This window comes from Apiospora aurea (genome assembly GCF_038362705.1).
Source record: "Apiospora aurea strain CBS 24483 chromosome Unknown utg000006l_segment0_segment0, whole genome shotgun sequence".
Classification (NCBI taxonomy): Eukaryota; Fungi; Ascomycota; class Sordariomycetes; order Amphisphaeriales; family Apiosporaceae; genus Apiospora; species Apiospora aurea.
Window position 1 is genome coordinate 4,280,331 of NW_027117393.1, and position 15,582 is coordinate 4,295,912.

Here is a 15,582-nt window from a genome sequence, read left to right on the forward strand (position 1 = left end):
GCTGGGAGAAGTCGCTGGAACAACACTGCCTTTGGACGCGCGCCGTTTGTCAGTATTCATTTCCAATCTCCCACAGTAACAATTCACCGCCCCTCTAGGGAGGTGATGATTCCCTCGAGCCCGCACACAGCGTCACGGTAGATCGCATTCTGCAGGTCCGGGTCGTGGAGGTCCTTGCTGGACGCAAAATTGCAGTCGAGGCACTGCTGCGTGATCCTCTCGTAGACCGGCCCGAGCCGTGAGTTGCACTCGGCGAGACGGCGTATCTCGCTGATGTCTTCAGTCGGGAGCAGTGTCCATAACCCGATCTGGAGCAAGGCCTTCCCCAAGCTGTACAAGGTCGGGTTACCAACACCGTGGACTCGCTGCGCCATGGAGAGCTCATCTGCCACCGCCATCTCCGCCATGTTCACATCTCGCCGGCCCTTGTGAGAGAGGTCGGAGCTAATATGCATGGTCTCCAGTGCTGCAGCAAGGTTATTTGTCCTTTGGAAATAGGATACATCCCGAAGACACCACAGCGCTTGAAGCCAAGGTGTAGAGGCAAATTGCAGCGTGCCTTTGACGAGCCTGAGAGCCACTCTTAGCTGCTGGGGTACGCTGATAGACTGTTCGACGGGGTAGCCGAATACATCGCCGAGGGGCACCGGCGTCCCCTGAGTTATCTCATTGATACATTCCTTGTGGTTGCATCGATCGTCGCATACCGGGAAAAGGTGATGCCTTACTTCGTCAGGGGTGTCGAGATAACCACCACATCTGCCCGACACCGTCTTGCACAGATCTCCACACGAGCAGAGGTTGGTTGGCATGGAAGATCCTGCAGAGCATGGGGTTTTGGAGCTGGTAGTATCCGATTCTGGCACTGAGGAGCTACCGGCAGCACAGTCATCTGAAAACCTAACCTTCCTGACCTTTTTAGGCCGTGGTCTGTCTTCGTTCGTCGGGAACAACGCTCGTGGGATGGATATCTGGACAAACCTGAGGTTCTCTGAGCGGACCTATCGGCTCTATGCGTTAGTGGTTACCTCTGGGGAACTTCGACCCTGGTGTAGACAAGAGATGTTTGGGCATCGCATACTAATAGGTCAACCAAGTATCTAATTGGATGGTAAGCAACAAAGATAACATACGATATACGAAAAGCTTATGACAGTATATACTTACTGTTGGGGTCCAGACCGGGTGCGATAGCGTACCACAACTCTAAAACTCCCGTCTTGCCTGCTATCTAGAAGTAGTCGTAGGTCATGGCTGACATGCTGCTTCTGAAGACAAGACCAAAATGTGCTAATGGCGTCGTGAAAGGATTCCGAATGCCGAGAAATATCCCGGTATGATGGAGGCAAGCACCTTAAGGAGGTGGCTTTCCCTGAGCAGACTGCGTCCCTTAAACTCTTCCGCTTGGCAGATGCCTTTCGGATATTCTTCAGCTCGTGGATAGACTCTTTGAAAGCGTCAACCAGAGAATCATATTTTGACCTCTTGAGCAGAACTTCGGCGGCCTCTTTCTTCTGTCTAACCCCCTTCAGCTATGCAGAAATGTCAGTATGGCAAGGATAACGATGAAGTGGTCATACCTTCGTGTCTACAGGGATTGCGTTGAGGGACTCATCGAGCTCGGATATATATCCCTGAATATCCTGCATAATCTCTTCAAGTCTCCCAGCCCTGCGGCCAAGGAAATCCTTGACTTGAGTCTTCAGCTGAACTGTATCCCAAAGTGGATGATGTTCGTCTTTCACCAACTCTTCCGCCAAATCACCATCATCTAGGAGCTCCTGGAAAAAGGATTCGCATTCGTCAAGGAAGTTATCTATCCTCGTCAGGATCTGGCAAAGTGGGACGGAGCTTTTGCAGTGCTGTCATACCGGTCTGAGTCCTGAACTTCTTCTGCAACCTCTTGATCTCTTCATTGCGGTGTCTCAGTACCTTAAGCCTTTTCAAGACCACGCAGGTGCCCTTGATAGCACCAATACAGAGCGGTGCAATCGCAAGGCCCAACTCAGCCATTGAATCAGTGTTATTGTCTGTAGTTGTCAATCTTCGAAATCCGGTGTCATTTCAATTTTGAAAGAGGGGCAGATCCGGTGGTTTCCTGCCCTCAAGAGATCATAGGACAGTAGTCAGCCCAGTGTGGCGGTGCCTACAAGGCAGATTAGCTAGGCCGATCGGCCTCCCATTTCCCCTCATCCCACTCCTTCCTTGCCCATAATTTTATTGGGTTTACCAGTCCACCTTCCATTGCATCTATCTATCGAGGATATAACTTTCCGTCCATTGATAGCAACATTCCTTCTTCCAGACTTCCTCAGAATGCTGGGGGTTGATTCCATCTCAGAATGGCGGCAGAGTGTCATCCAGGAAGCTGGCGAGCCCGAATGTGCCGAGCCGCCATTGCTAGCAAACCTCTACGCTGCTTGCAACCAACTCTATTCAAACGTCATCATCTCACTATCCAAACAAAGCTCGATACAACCGCCAGTGTTGACCAGTTTGCAAAGGAGCCATGATTACTTGCGCCTATGGGCAAACGGATATCGTGTCAACGAAGGGCGCTTGGACAACTTGCTCTACAGGTCCAGGAGGGCCCGCCGAGGCACTTTTCGGCTTCTCACCAGCGTTTCTCGGACACTTACCAAGAGTGAGTTCTGATATAAAATGACATGTTTCCTAGTCGTACAAAGATGTCTGACGATACCAGAACCCCTTCCGTTGGTCAATCAGGATGCGGACGAAGATCAACAGTTCAAGCTATACTCAAGCTCTGGCGACGTTGGCGAGGCACTAGATAGGCTCAGAACCTTCATCGAGCAAGATACCGGAGACTCGGACAGCGAAACAAGCAGCGACACGAGCAGCGAGGCGTCCTCGGACGGCAATGTGGACCTTTCTGAGGTTGCGGAAGATCTCAAAACCGATGCCCAATGTCTACTTGATCATGGATACAGATTCGGCGAACAGGCCTTGGGCCATGTATCAACCAGTCCGAGGCCAACCGCAGTGCCAGTGAATGCCGCCCCGCCTGATCCTCTTAGGCTCATCTTCACCGACCGTATTCGTCGGCGTTATCCGTCTTGCCAACCGGACCTGGTGGACCTGCTTGGGCAAGCACAGCATGAACGGGTTAATAGATGCCAGGAAACCAGGGACAGAAACCGCCAGGTAAGAATGACCAGTGCAGTTTCGACTGATAAGCCAGCATCTACGATATTCCGAGACTCTGCTCTGGGAAGCTCTGTTCCCACAGCAAGCAGATACGCCGAGACCGTCGTGTCGTATGCAGGAGGCGAAGGCGGCTCAGTGAGGGTTCCACCACTACCGGAAGGCGCTACTAGAGGACGTCCCTTCGAGTGCATCGGGTGCGAAAAGATGGTCGTTATGATGAACAGATCCGAATGGAAGTAAGTTAAGGGTGGGAGTATCAAGTTGTACACATCGTTTACTAACTGTGACGGCAGAAAACATCTATTTGCCGACCTGAGGCCTTACATATGTCTAAACAACGACTGCAGACATGGCAACACATTTTTCTCCAAGGTTCAATGGGAACATCATATTACCTTCGAACATGGCGATTCGATACCGTGGGAACGTTCTCGTTGTCCTATATGCCTGGAAGACACACCAGAGGGCACGCCCAATGCTTCAAAACATCTCGCAGGCCACCTGGAACAGATTGCGCTCACATGTCTCCCAGCCAGCCCAAACCCTGTAAAGGAGGCGGACAGCGTGTCCAGCCACCGATCGAGTTTGTCGGTGATAAGCTCTGCAACCATTAAGAGTGTCTCAATTGAGCCTCAACGTGGGCTGCATCAGCAGCAAGCCCAAAAACAGCCACCCGAGCCGGAAACTAATCGAGGCGTGCCTGAAGCTCATGATGCAGACAAGTCCATATTCCAGCAGATTAGAAGGGAGAATCTACCTACTGTGGGGACCCTGGCAAGGGGTGACCAAGAGAACAAGCCACAGGCCGAAACAGGTCCACCAACACAACCAAGACCTTGTCTGAACTGCCGATCGGCCAGAGTCGAATGTGTCACCACTGATGGAAGCATTACGTGCAGGTCTTGCACAAAGCAGAGCAAGGAGTGCATCTTCAAGGTTCCCGAAGCCAACATGGCTTCGCCAAAGCAGACAACCAAAGCCCCCCAAAATTTCCCACCAGTCTATGTTGGAATCAAAAACCCTATTTGGTTTTGTGTAAGTAGTGCAATACCATGGTGACATCATGTATGGACTGACACTACTTAGTGCCAATGCAGTAATGGACCTATGTTACTTCCTGTCGCCGACTATTGCACGACCTGTCAGGTTATGCGATGTGCTTACTGCCCAGTGCAGGGGCCTAGAAAACGCAAGGGTAGATAAGTCGATGCACCCCCCTACGCTTACACCCCCCAACGGTTATCGGCGAAAAATAAAAACACTATAAGTAACAATATAGTAGATTGGTTTATAGAAAAATAACGAAAAATAGTAAAAATATAGAAACAACGTTATTTTACTTTAATTAAATTGAAGGCTTTATTTTCCGTATTAGAACTTAATTCTAGTGTTTCTTATAATAATGCCGGCGGAGTTATACGCGCCGGCGTATGCGAGCTACTTGTATCTTCCCTTTTTATTTCCTTTACTTTTATTATCGATGCATACTTCCGGTTAGGGTCGGGGATGAGCCTTTTCTTTTTTTTTCCTCTTTTTTTTTTAAAATTAGCCTCTAACTAAGCTTTCTCGTGCTGGAGCTGGCCGACCTGGCCGTTTAAAGAGTTTAGGCTTTTTTAGAGCTTTCGAAATAATACTTTTCGTGTTACGCTATTAAATCGTATATTATTATTCTTTAATTTCTCGGCTAAATTTTTAATCTACCGGGAGCTAATTAAAATAGTTAACGAAAGTGCCGTATATTCGGCCTCTGGATCCGGTGTTAGTTTTTTAGCCGGTCCTGCCGTTTGTGAGGCTTTGAATTTTCGGAGCCGAGAGTTTAGGGGCTTATTAATATTACGAGGAAAAATGCTAGCTGTTTTTTATTCGCCGGCGATAATGTGTAGCTTAAAAATAAAAATCCTAGCCGCTGCGTAGTACTTTAAAAACTTTTTTTATTTATCCCTATATTATTAAGCCTTAGGTAGTATAGTATAATCTTTCGGTGGTATTTCTTTTTAAATATATTAAATACTTTTAAATTTAAGGGTTATAAAAGGTGCGACGTGTAAGCCGAAAAGAAGAAGAGCTAGACTTTATTCTCGATGTACGTTAATAAAAACTCCTCGGTCGAGTAAGAGGCGTGGTTATTTAGTATAAGGAGGCGTTATTAATCGGTATTATCGGGGGTAGTTTAAAAAAGGAAAGTTTATTTAAGCTATATTAACGCTAGCTCGTTGCTCGTTTAACTTTTCGGTGACGCCGCGAAGGTCTAGCTTTTTATTTAATCGGTGAAAGTGTTATTTTCTTTTAAGAAACTATTATAATTAAAGTTATTAGCCTTTAAATATAATTATTAGTTTAATAGACCGGTTATCGGTATTAATTATTTTTATTATAGTTATTTATTTTCGGTTAATAAAGCTTTTAACGATAACTCTTCGCATTTCGGTAAGACCGATTATTATTTAGTTACTGCCGGTATTTAGTTATATGCTAACTTCGTTATAGTTTTAAATGAAGGCCGGTGAGATGGATTTTAAGAAGTCGTGTTTAAGCCTTTTAAAAAACTCTCGGATATTTTCCTTAAAAGTGCTATTAATACGTCGAAAATTTATAGTATATAAAAAAATAGAATCTAAATAAGGGTGGCGCTTAAGAAATTTATTAATTTAGCGTTTTCTTAGTATGTAGTAATTTTTATTAGCTTTAAATATACGTTAAGCAAATATTTTAAGGCAAATATACGGTGGTGCGACACTTAGTAAGACTTGTGTAAGAGCTTAAAACGCAATTCGAGACTCTTTTACCGGAGTTAATACCTGGAGCGACTTATTTCTATCTTTTCGAGTTAACCGGCCTTTTATCCGAGCCTTTAAAATCGTGCGGCTAACCCGGTGCTTTAAGACGGTTATATTAATACGCGCGCCGCGGAAGACGTCTTAAATCGTACGATTAAAGTCTGACTCGTTTACTATGGCGTTGAGTGCAAAAAAAAAAAAAAAGAAGACGAAGAGAAAGAAGTAATTTAATTGAAAGTGCGACGAAAACTAACTTATATACAGTTGCAGAAAGAAGGTGGTGTTGATTAGGGATAGTGTTTTTGCCTATGTCCGTTGGGGGGTGTGAGCGTAGGGGGTGCATCGACTTAGCATCACAGGGTTCAACGGCACAAGCTGACTTCCAGCGAACTGTTGGGGGGGGGTCATCAAAAGCCCGCCCCATCAAGATCAAACGAAAGGCTTGGGAGCCTGTACAGGTTTTGATGATGCTTGATAGTGATGCATTACTTGACTTTTATGCAAGTTATAGATTAAGAAAACTTTTATAGCGGCGTTCGGCAGCGCAGAACGACCCTGAAAAGTTGGTAGAACGGGTAGCCTCCCGCGACGTATATTCCAAGCAATATCAAGATCGTACCATCCGGAATTGTGATTCCTCATATCTGCGAACAAGGAGTTATAGGTCCCAGAGATGTAAGTGCTCTCTATGTAGATCAAGACCAGGTATCCAGCCCGAGGTCGAAGTCGTCGTTGATGGCATATCTGCATTGCGTTTCCAAATCCGAATCCCCCCTGCCTCCGTGAGTACAAGATCGTAGATGGCCAGCACCCGCCAAACGCCCTTCAGATACTCGGCCAAAGCGTCCCGGTCCGCCAGCACGTCCTTTGTGTTCTTCCTATCCCATGAGCGCTCACCACGCGGGTAGTAAAAGTCCCAGTGAGGCAGGTTCTGGGCATCTCCGTCATAACTGCCAGCCACCGTGTTGAGCATTCGCTCGAAGCTGAGAAGGTCCATGTAATTCTTTCGGTTGGGAATGTCGAAGCCCTTGTCGTCCTTGGCTGGGTCGCAGACGCCCGACCCGTTCTCTTGCATAGCCACCAGCAGATTGAGATAGGTATAGGACCTGATCCCTTCCTCGGCCACTCTGATCAGCCCAAAGTGGTGACCATGGTGCAAGTTGAGGAGCGAGACGAGGTTCGGTCCAATGACGGGGTGGTTCGCTAACAGGAGCATGGATTCCATGACGTCCTTTCGGAGGCTTGTGGTTTCCGGAGCGGGCGATGCCGAGAGAGCCGGTGGCATTCCAGCCGCCTCCATCATCATGAGCTTCAGTGTGTCGGCGTATTCGATGCGGGAGCCGCTGGAGTGGGTCCATGTGGGCACGCGTTGGAGGTCTGGGTGGCCCCAAAAGTGATACCGGAACCGGTCATCGTCACTTCCGTCTAGTTTGCCAAAGTAGCGGGTTTGCATCACGTCAGGGTACACCGGTCGTGTTCCAGGCCCGGATTGTCCGCCGTCGGCCTCGGCAGCTTTTACCCAGGCTTCGGCGCGCTTCCGGTAAGTGTCGCGAGAGTCATACTTGGCTCGCTCAGTCTGTGAGAACTCGCGCACCCGTTCGGCAAAAGCGCGACAGAAGTAGGCGATTTCCTTGGGCTCAGTCTCCTTATTTTTCCACTCCTTCTGTTTCAAAGTAACATCCTTGCGTTGGGGCTCAATGTGGTAAGAGAACTTGTATTGGAGGAGAGAGGCGAGGGTGTGCCACGGCAATGCGTGCGCTTGATGTGCCATAATTGCCGATGTTGTTAATTCTTCCGGTAGAGATGAGGGCAGGATTTCCAAATGCACCGTTGGTTTGGTGATGCACAAGGTGCGGATATATATAGACTGATGCCCAGCCGCATGACTCAGTTCGCCTACCCAACCACAGCATCTGAAACCCCATTGCCCCTGACGCGACGTTTCCCCACCGTGCACACGCCAGCATGAACTTGTTTTATGGTCGGGTCCTGCGTCAACCCATTCCTGATAGTGACCGGCGATGCGATTACCTACCTTGCCTTGACTCACAGCGGCGTGCAATGTACCATCCCCCACCACCCCTCCAGGCAGGCTTCCGGGCAGAAGTCAAGGTCAAATCGGGGATGAGTCAGTGATGGCACTGTGTGGTGGCGACGAGCTGGCCCTAAGGTTACGGATCTGTGCGTTGTGCACAGACTAACCTAGCAGGTCCCCCTACTGGGGCCTATTAGTCAGCAACTCATTCGTGCGGATGAGTATATCTATAGTACTAGTATTGCACGACGAGCTTTGACTCAAAGCTCTGTAAAAAGAGGCAGACTATTGCGCAACGGTCTGGTATGATGAGGGCAAGGATGCCGAGAGCCCGGCCAGGGAACTGACTCCGGGGTTTCTGAGCGAACTAATAACAAGTCTGACAAGGTGGAAAGGAACAGAAAAGGTGTCTATATTGTCCCAACGGAAAATTTCAACGTATGGCGTTTTCTTATTGGCAATGTTTGTTGCCCGTCATCGTGCCCAGAACCTCATGCGAAATCCATGTTGAACAATGCATTGGCTTCAAACTCAAATATCCACGCCAAACGACGGCAGCTGAGGTGCATTGTATGTGGTGTGAATTGTATCGGCTGCTGGGTTTTCACAAGAGAAGGTTGCGACGGCCTGACATGCTTGAAGCCACCACTGTTTGAAATTCCGCCAGCCCCTAGTCCCGTTATGAATACTCGCCATGGAGCGATTTAATCAGTAATATATAAGTATATGTATATCTATATACAAATTGGCGATGCAATTTGCCTTGTTGCCAGTTCTCAGCACGTCCTTGAATCGTGACTCATAACAGGGTGGCATGCATTAACAGCTGAAAAGGGTAGCCTCCTTAAATAGTACATTGTTACTCATGTACTTGCACATGATAGCGGCCCCTCAACCACCACGGATCCCATCAGCGGCATCCGCTGATCTCGCCTCGCGTCAGACCTTCTTTAGCATACACGTGGTATGCATCCGATCGTAACTGCAGCGGAACGTGTGATTAGACGATCAGGCAGGCAAATACATACTGTCATGGACTTGGACTATGAACAATGAGAGCCGTACTTCAAGCCTGTAGTCGCGGCCGTGCTTTCGGCCCAGGGTGGTTTTCAGCTTTCGTCCGTCTATGGCCGAACCCGCGAGGATTTGTACAGGTACTTCGCCGGCTGAGCTGGCACTGGACGACGAGCTGGGGGGCCGGCGGCCTTTGGCAAGCCCTAGAAAGCTAAGGTAGGGCATGGTATTTGTGCGGCTGTCATGCAGTCGGCTTTGTCAATTGTGGCTGGGAAGGAACTTTTGCTACCTTGGTATCTGGGAAGGATTCTTCGTGGAACAGGATGGCCATGTCTGCCCAACCGGGACTTTGTCGGTGAGATGGCGAGCACTGGTTCTTTATCTGGTGTTCTCTGCCAGAGTAGTAAGCGTCAGGGTTGATTACGTATCCGGGAGGGTATGATTTTGGGGTGCCTACGCTGCGGACGCTGCTGTCAGACTGGGACTGCAGTAGTATCTTTCGATATAGTCAACCGATTGGGTAATGGTGCGGGGTCGTTCAGCAGCAGATCGCATTTGCGAAGATGGCTTAGAAACATGCCATTTCCAGCTGATTATTGGCAGGAATTCACCCCGGCAGGCAATTTGGGAGGGCGGTCTTATAATCCGCAGTTGCGGCAGAGCCTTATCGAGTAGCAGCTTGCATTACGACAAGGATCATGTTCGCTCAGTCGATGGTAGCTAAGACCCAAGCCACCACCTGGACTAGGATTCGGCTCAGCATACACCATGCTGACAGAGCCTGGCACGACCTTTTGGGGGAAGGTGTGAGAAACAAAGTGGCAATGCAGAATTTAACAGCTGGTTCTACGGGTGGCAAATAGTTGGGGCCCGTTTCTTTCACGTCATATAAGTCTTCAGGTGGCTGCCATTTTTGCATGATCGTCAAATCTTTCCACCCGCCGAGTCCAACATTCGCCAATGCCCTTGAGGGAAGTAAGCCACGATGTCAGGTGCGGTATTCGCTCATACGTCACCGTAGAGATCAAGAGACTGACGAGCCTCACGCAGGCTGCCTCTGCAGTGACAATGTCTGTTCATGTTCCATCGAGGCTCTGCGCGATAAGGGCATGCAGGCGCTCTTACGTGCATCCCAAGAAGACGCCAGTGACGGACGTCTCCGCTTCATTCCGAGGGAATCGATTATTCAAGAGATAAGCCGGGAGTTGGTATCGAGAGTTCTCCAACGGATCGATAGCACTGCGGGTAATATTGCAGGCACCATGGAGAAAGCGACCAATCGCGTCAGCCCACATGGTGTCTGCTCCTGCGGGGATCCGTTGTGCACCGGGAGGCGAGTCATCTTCGCCTCGCTGCTATTCGCCGGGTTGCACCACATTCTCGCGCAATTTATCCATGCAGATAATCCCGTGAGCTGTGATGGTGCACTATGGAAGTTGAATGGTGCGGAAGAAGGCGACGAGGGTCCAATCTTTCGACAAATACGGCAGCTGAACGGAATCCAAAAGGACTTGTTTTACCATTGGGTATATCAGCTGCGACCACTATATTTCCGGAGAAGGGGGGATAATGACCAAGTCACGAAACTGGGGATCAAGGACGGCGTGGAAGCCAAAATACGTTTGCCATGGACATCGATAGAGAGCGTGCCAAGGCCGTCCAGCAGCCATGCGACTCGAGCCTCAAGTGAGCCGCAAATTATTTCCATGCAGTCAGCAAAAGTCGAGAAGGTCTGCATTCACCGGAGCCATCACAACCTGGTAGGCAGCCTTACCTCCCTATCTCCTGAATTCGTCTGGTCAGTACTTTAACCTATTGGAGCATAACCCAAGCCATCGCTTTGCTCTCAAAACGTTCCTAAACGATTTTGGGAAAGAGATCACGAGGGACAATTTCGAGAATGAGCTCAAGGCTAACCGGTCTATCCCCCGCAATAACCGCATCCTTTCTCTTCTAGCCGCATTCGAGCACAGAGGGGGCCTCTATCTGTTGTTCCCGTGGGCAGAGTCAGGCGACCTTCGGATGATCTGGGAGGGACACGGACCTCGACACGATGAGGCAACGGGGCGACAGGTCGCTCACGCTGAGTGGTACTCGCCCGAGTGGCTGCTGACAGAATGTCTCGGCATTGCGAGCGCTGTCGCAGACATCCACGGTCTCATGCGCTCGACGCCGGCATCTACCTGTCTCTTGCATGCGGACATCAAGCCGGAGAATATCCTTGGGTTTCCAGCCGATGGTGGCTCAGTCTCACTCAAACTCGCCGACTTTGGACATTCGAAGGTTCTGGAAACGCCCTCATCCTATGTTGGGGTAAGAGGTATGGCATTCACGAAATCGTATCGAGCACCCGAATATGACACCCAAAGGACCGTCACAACCCGGTTTGATGTGTGGTCTCTTGGGTGTTTGTTCTTGGATTTCGTCACATGGGCTCTCATGGGCAGTGACAAGGTTGAAGAGTTTGGAGACCGGCGTCTGCAGGAAGAGAAAGACGTCGCGGAAGATGACGAGAACGTGTTCGAGGACACGTTCTTCAAGCAGGCGACTGAACGTCGAAGCCTGCTCTCGTGGTTGAAGATCAGCTTCCCAAAAGGATATAACCTCGGCCTACGAGGATGCAAACGTCCTGTCGTCACCAAGGTTCGAGACTCAGTTACTACTGTAAGTAATCCCCTCTAACAGCCCTCCGTTCCTCTTCACACCCCCTCCTCCGAGCCTTGACCCTCCATTCTATACCGAAACTTCCACTCTAATACTCTGTAGCAAATCGAGAGCTTACGCAACCATCAAGAATGCGATGACGGGATTCGTCAACTGTTGGATCTGATAGAGACCCGGATGCTGGTACCAAACTGCGGTGAGCGAGCATGGTCTGACGAGGTGCAAAACACGCTTTCACAGATTTCATTATGAAGACTGGAGCCGCAAGGCAACCAAAACAACTAGAATAGATTCCATCATTGGATTAGAGATGCAAACCCAAGTTTAGATAAAATCGCAGTCGTTTGACTGTATATGTCCAAGATGTGGAGCCACCCATTATGTGATACTCCTTTACCTGACGCCCTTTCTTACTTCTCCTCCTCCTCGTCGTCCTCGCCTTTCCCCAGCTTCCGTTTCCGCTCAGCCTCCACAAATTCCGCAATGATCTCTTCTCTTTGTTTCTACTCAGGCTTAGCTCATATGCCACTGTACGTCTACCAAGGCTGACAGTGACTTACCTGCTCAATCTTTTGTGAGGGATCTAGTATCATAAGCTGGACTTTGTTGTTGGGGGACTAGGTATAGTTTAGTAAGGTGGACCTTCCTCCAACTAGTAGTACCTTACTTGTATGCGAAACTGCGATGGCTTCATCTTTGCTTTCTCGATGAGGTATTTGCGCAATACACGGGGCTTCGCATAAGGATGCGTGAAAACGTGGGTGGGTTCGAACTTCTTCTCCTCGGCCATCTTGTTTGATCGAAGGCTGTCTATCCAGCGCGAAAGCTTGTTGAAGGGAGACATGGAGCAAGTTGGGAAAAGAGATGCGTCCTTGGTGAGTGTATTAGTATTTTTTTTTCTCTTGATAAATGCGAAGCCTCGTCCAAGGCATCTCAAGGCAGCAATGTCATACAGAGAAACAGTTTCTACACTTTTTCGGGCAGGCTAACCGAAGTTGCAGTGCCCACTGATTCTGCCTGGGGCATCCGGGCTGAGTAATGCAGCAAGCGGCTGAGTCCTACACCGGTAGATACTTATGTCGGTAAAGAAAACGATGCGGAGGTGTGTTCGGTTCTGGGCGCGATGCAATGAAGTAGGTAGTAAGCCCGACAGCTACAAGAGACTTTTCGAACCAGGCTCTGCTGTCCGGCAGCGTCCAATTGAATAAATGCCGCAAATGCATACCGGACAGCCACAGAATAGCACATGAAGCAACAGGGGGTGATCTTACAGGCCTTATTGGCTGCCAAGGCCAGCCTGCATCTGCACTTTCACCGCAGCGGTGATGAGTTGTACGCCCGGCGGTCAGCACGCTCGCATGGAGGGGCATCGAGCTGCTCCCCCTCTTCCCATCGATTCACCCTTAAGGAGCGAGCACTCCAGGGTCTTTGAGAGAGTACCATGTGAGGCAAGGAAACTGGCAATCGATTTGGCCTTCCTATGACCGACAACAGCAACGCTCTCTCAGACTAATCTCCTCGAGATTCGATGATCAAGAGATACATTGTACAACATGGACTGGCTGCGCCAGAATGAGGCCTTCGGGAACAATGACTTAAGCCTCTTTGAATTCGAAGAGGATGACGAATTCATGGTACAGACTGTGCAGCTTCATACCGATGAAAAGGCAAATATATTTTGATCATTGAAAAATTGAGTTCCTAGAAATCAAGACATTGACCTTTTTACCAGGGCGAGACTGGATTCGTTCATGAAAGAAAGACGTCAGAGGAGCAGTATCTAGAATGGATCAACAGTGTATGTCAGTCTATCACTGCCCTAGAGAATCAGAGCTGAAATTTTGCTTAATTGCCAGTCATTGATTGATGGGGGATCTCGCACAACCCTCGTCGCGATGCATAAACGGCTCCGTGATCAGTCGGCGTCCTCGTTACCGTATGGGAAAGACACTCTACAGCATGCCTGCAAACATCTGTTTCAGCACAGGTCGTTAGCGTTGACGATGCCCAGAACGTCTCATGCTGTCTTCAACTGGCGTACGGTTAAATGGAATGATCCAAAGTCACTTGGTCCATCAATCGGTATGAACCCTACGCATCCAAGTGTCTCGAGCATCCTAACAAACTTGACAGTTTACAATTGCAGGTCGGATACTATTTGCGAGACTAAAGACGATGACGACATCATCATGAGCATTACCACCTTTCCAGATACACTTGTTACCTTTGCTGTCATGTATGGATGCACCGATGCCGCCATGGCATTTGTAACGCAATGGCTCAAAACTTTCAAGCGTTCTCCTTCTGCCCTTCATCCACTCATGCTTCCCATGATGTTTGTGGAACTCGAACGCAAGAGACTGCTGGAAGCGCTGCGCTCCGAAAGCAACTTCCTGGACCAGCGGATCCTGGACATGGAAAAACGACTCAGCACCTACGCCCAGCAGATTGACGAGTCCGAGAAGGCGGAGGAGGAAGAGAAGGCGGGGGACGGCGAGAAAGCCGAGAACAACCAGAACATACTTCAGAAGGACTGCATGGCTACCAAGAACTGGCTGATGGTCAGTAAGCTGAAGAACGGCATCCAAAGTCTGATCGCCATCCTCGAATCCATGACAACGCACTCTCGGGGCTTCACCACGGAGATCGAGGCGGACGTGGAAACCCAGGGCAACCATAGGATGGCCATACACAACACGGAGAAGTTCCGGGACCGACTGGTAGAGCTGCAAATCGAACTCCGCAGTGAAGTGCGAAATTCCGACAGCCTCCTTGGCGGCATGTCCATGGCCACACAGATGGTGAGCAATTGGAAGCGCATAGTCCGGGGTGTCGATTATGCAATTTTACCATGAGGTGTACTGATCTCTGATGAGCAGGAATGGAACTACCACACGAGACGCGACGCCAAAGCAAACATCATCATTGCGTGCTCATCCAAAATGGACAGCAGTCAGATGCGCCTCGTCTCCATCCTGGGCATGATCTTCCTCCCGGGGACGTTCCTAGCGGTAAGCTTACTCTACCCTTGACCAAGTAACACCCCGCAAGCCGTGTCCCATACTAACGACGGGGAAAAAGACGCTGTTTTCAATGACGTTCTTCAAGTGGATCCCGGAAGAGAGCTCCCAAGTCATCTCCCCCTGGATCGGTCTCTACTGCGGCGCGGCGGCGAGCTTGACACTGCTCATGTGGTATCTCTCGCGGAAGTATATGACCATTGGGAAGAAGGATGCAATGAAGTCAATTCGAGAGGCCTTGGATAGTGACAACGATTCAATCGTTTAGACTGGCTGTGAGATTGCATATCCTTCCCTTCATTACTGGTGTGCAGCAAGGGGGCGTTCATTGACGACGGGACGATCTACGAACTTACGACCTTTTGACTTCATATTATATAATATCTGCATGTTTGGACCATGACGTGATGTGCCAATCCTGGGATCGGCGTTTGACTTCATCTCATAAATAAGCCTAGGCTCGGCTTCTAGGGAGGTTCCGGGTGTTGACAGAGATAATTCCTTTGGTCTAGAACCAGATGGGCCTTGAACGTCAGATCTCATTTGGTCTAGTGCCATGCAGGTACGGGGACGAGTATCCCGAGTACAATCAGCAACGTTAAGCTCTATGCATGGCTAGTCTCTGTTTGTGATCCGTAAATTTCACATTCCACTTCCTGGCACGCACTGAAGGGAACTTGGGGTTTGCGTGCCTTAATATGTAGTCCATTTATTTGCCCATGGCGGCGTACTTGGATGCCACTATCTTATCAAAGCAGGGATGAGCATTGCATGGTAACCCAAATGGGCTTGTTGGATTTCCTTACTAAGCCCCCCTCGACCTATTTAAGGACCTTCTGACTGTAACGTCCCCTTGGTGCTTACACATCGACCGTAAGTTAAGGGATCAAAAGGGAATCCCCTC

At 49.4% G+C, this 15,582-nt stretch overlaps 6 protein-coding genes across 6 annotated transcripts; 3 read left to right on the top strand and 3 right to left on the bottom strand.

Moving 5' to 3' along the window:
- Window positions 1-83: 83 nt before the first annotated feature.
- On the bottom strand, window positions 84-2,013 carry PG986_009920 (uncharacterized protein; the record flags this gene model as incomplete). The annotated part of the gene is made up of 4 exons (XM_066846142.1): window positions 84-1,001; window positions 1,200-1,532; window positions 1,581-1,816; window positions 1,872-2,013. The coding sequence occupies 4 exons, from the start codon at window positions 2,011-2,013 to the stop codon at window positions 84-86; spliced, it is 1,629 nt and encodes a 542-aa protein (XP_066698540.1).
- A 303-nt stretch (window positions 2,014-2,316) lies between these two features.
- PG986_009921 (uncharacterized protein) lies at window positions 2,317-4,227 on the top strand (the record flags this gene model as incomplete). The annotated part of the gene is made up of 3 exons (XM_066846143.1): window positions 2,317-2,644; window positions 2,705-3,404; window positions 3,516-4,227. 3 exons carry the CDS (start codon window positions 2,317-2,319, stop codon window positions 4,225-4,227), a joined length of 1,740 nt encoding a protein of 579 aa, XP_066698541.1.
- A 2,376-nt stretch (window positions 4,228-6,603) lies between these two features.
- Window positions 6,604-7,716, bottom strand: PG986_009922 (uncharacterized protein; the record flags this gene model as incomplete). Its single annotated transcript, XM_066846144.1, has 1 exon — window positions 6,604-7,716. One exon carries the CDS (start codon window positions 7,714-7,716, stop codon window positions 6,604-6,606), a length of 1,113 nt encoding a protein of 370 aa, XP_066698542.1.
- Window positions 7,717-10,662: 2,946 nt separating this feature from the next.
- On the top strand, window positions 10,663-11,948 carry PG986_009923 (uncharacterized protein; the record flags this gene model as incomplete). Its single annotated transcript, XM_066846145.1, has 4 exons — window positions 10,663-10,680; window positions 10,759-11,658; window positions 11,761-11,854; window positions 11,899-11,948. The coding sequence occupies 4 exons, from the start codon at window positions 10,663-10,665 to the stop codon at window positions 11,946-11,948; spliced, it is 1,062 nt and encodes a 353-aa protein (XP_066698543.1).
- A 120-nt stretch (window positions 11,949-12,068) lies between these two features.
- Window positions 12,069-12,448, bottom strand: PG986_009924 (uncharacterized protein; the record flags this gene model as incomplete). The annotated part of the gene is made up of 3 exons (XM_066846146.1): window positions 12,069-12,161; window positions 12,219-12,275; window positions 12,326-12,448. 3 exons carry the CDS (start codon window positions 12,446-12,448, stop codon window positions 12,069-12,071), a joined length of 273 nt encoding a protein of 90 aa, XP_066698544.1.
- A 763-nt stretch (window positions 12,449-13,211) lies between these two features.
- On the top strand, window positions 13,212-14,946 carry PG986_009925 (uncharacterized protein; the record flags this gene model as incomplete). The annotated part of the gene is made up of 6 exons (XM_066846147.1): window positions 13,212-13,292; window positions 13,391-13,456; window positions 13,646-13,695; window positions 13,805-14,459; window positions 14,538-14,669; window positions 14,740-14,946. The coding sequence occupies 6 exons, from the start codon at window positions 13,212-13,214 to the stop codon at window positions 14,944-14,946; spliced, it is 1,191 nt and encodes a 396-aa protein (XP_066698545.1).
- Window positions 14,947-15,582: the final 636 nt, after the last annotated feature.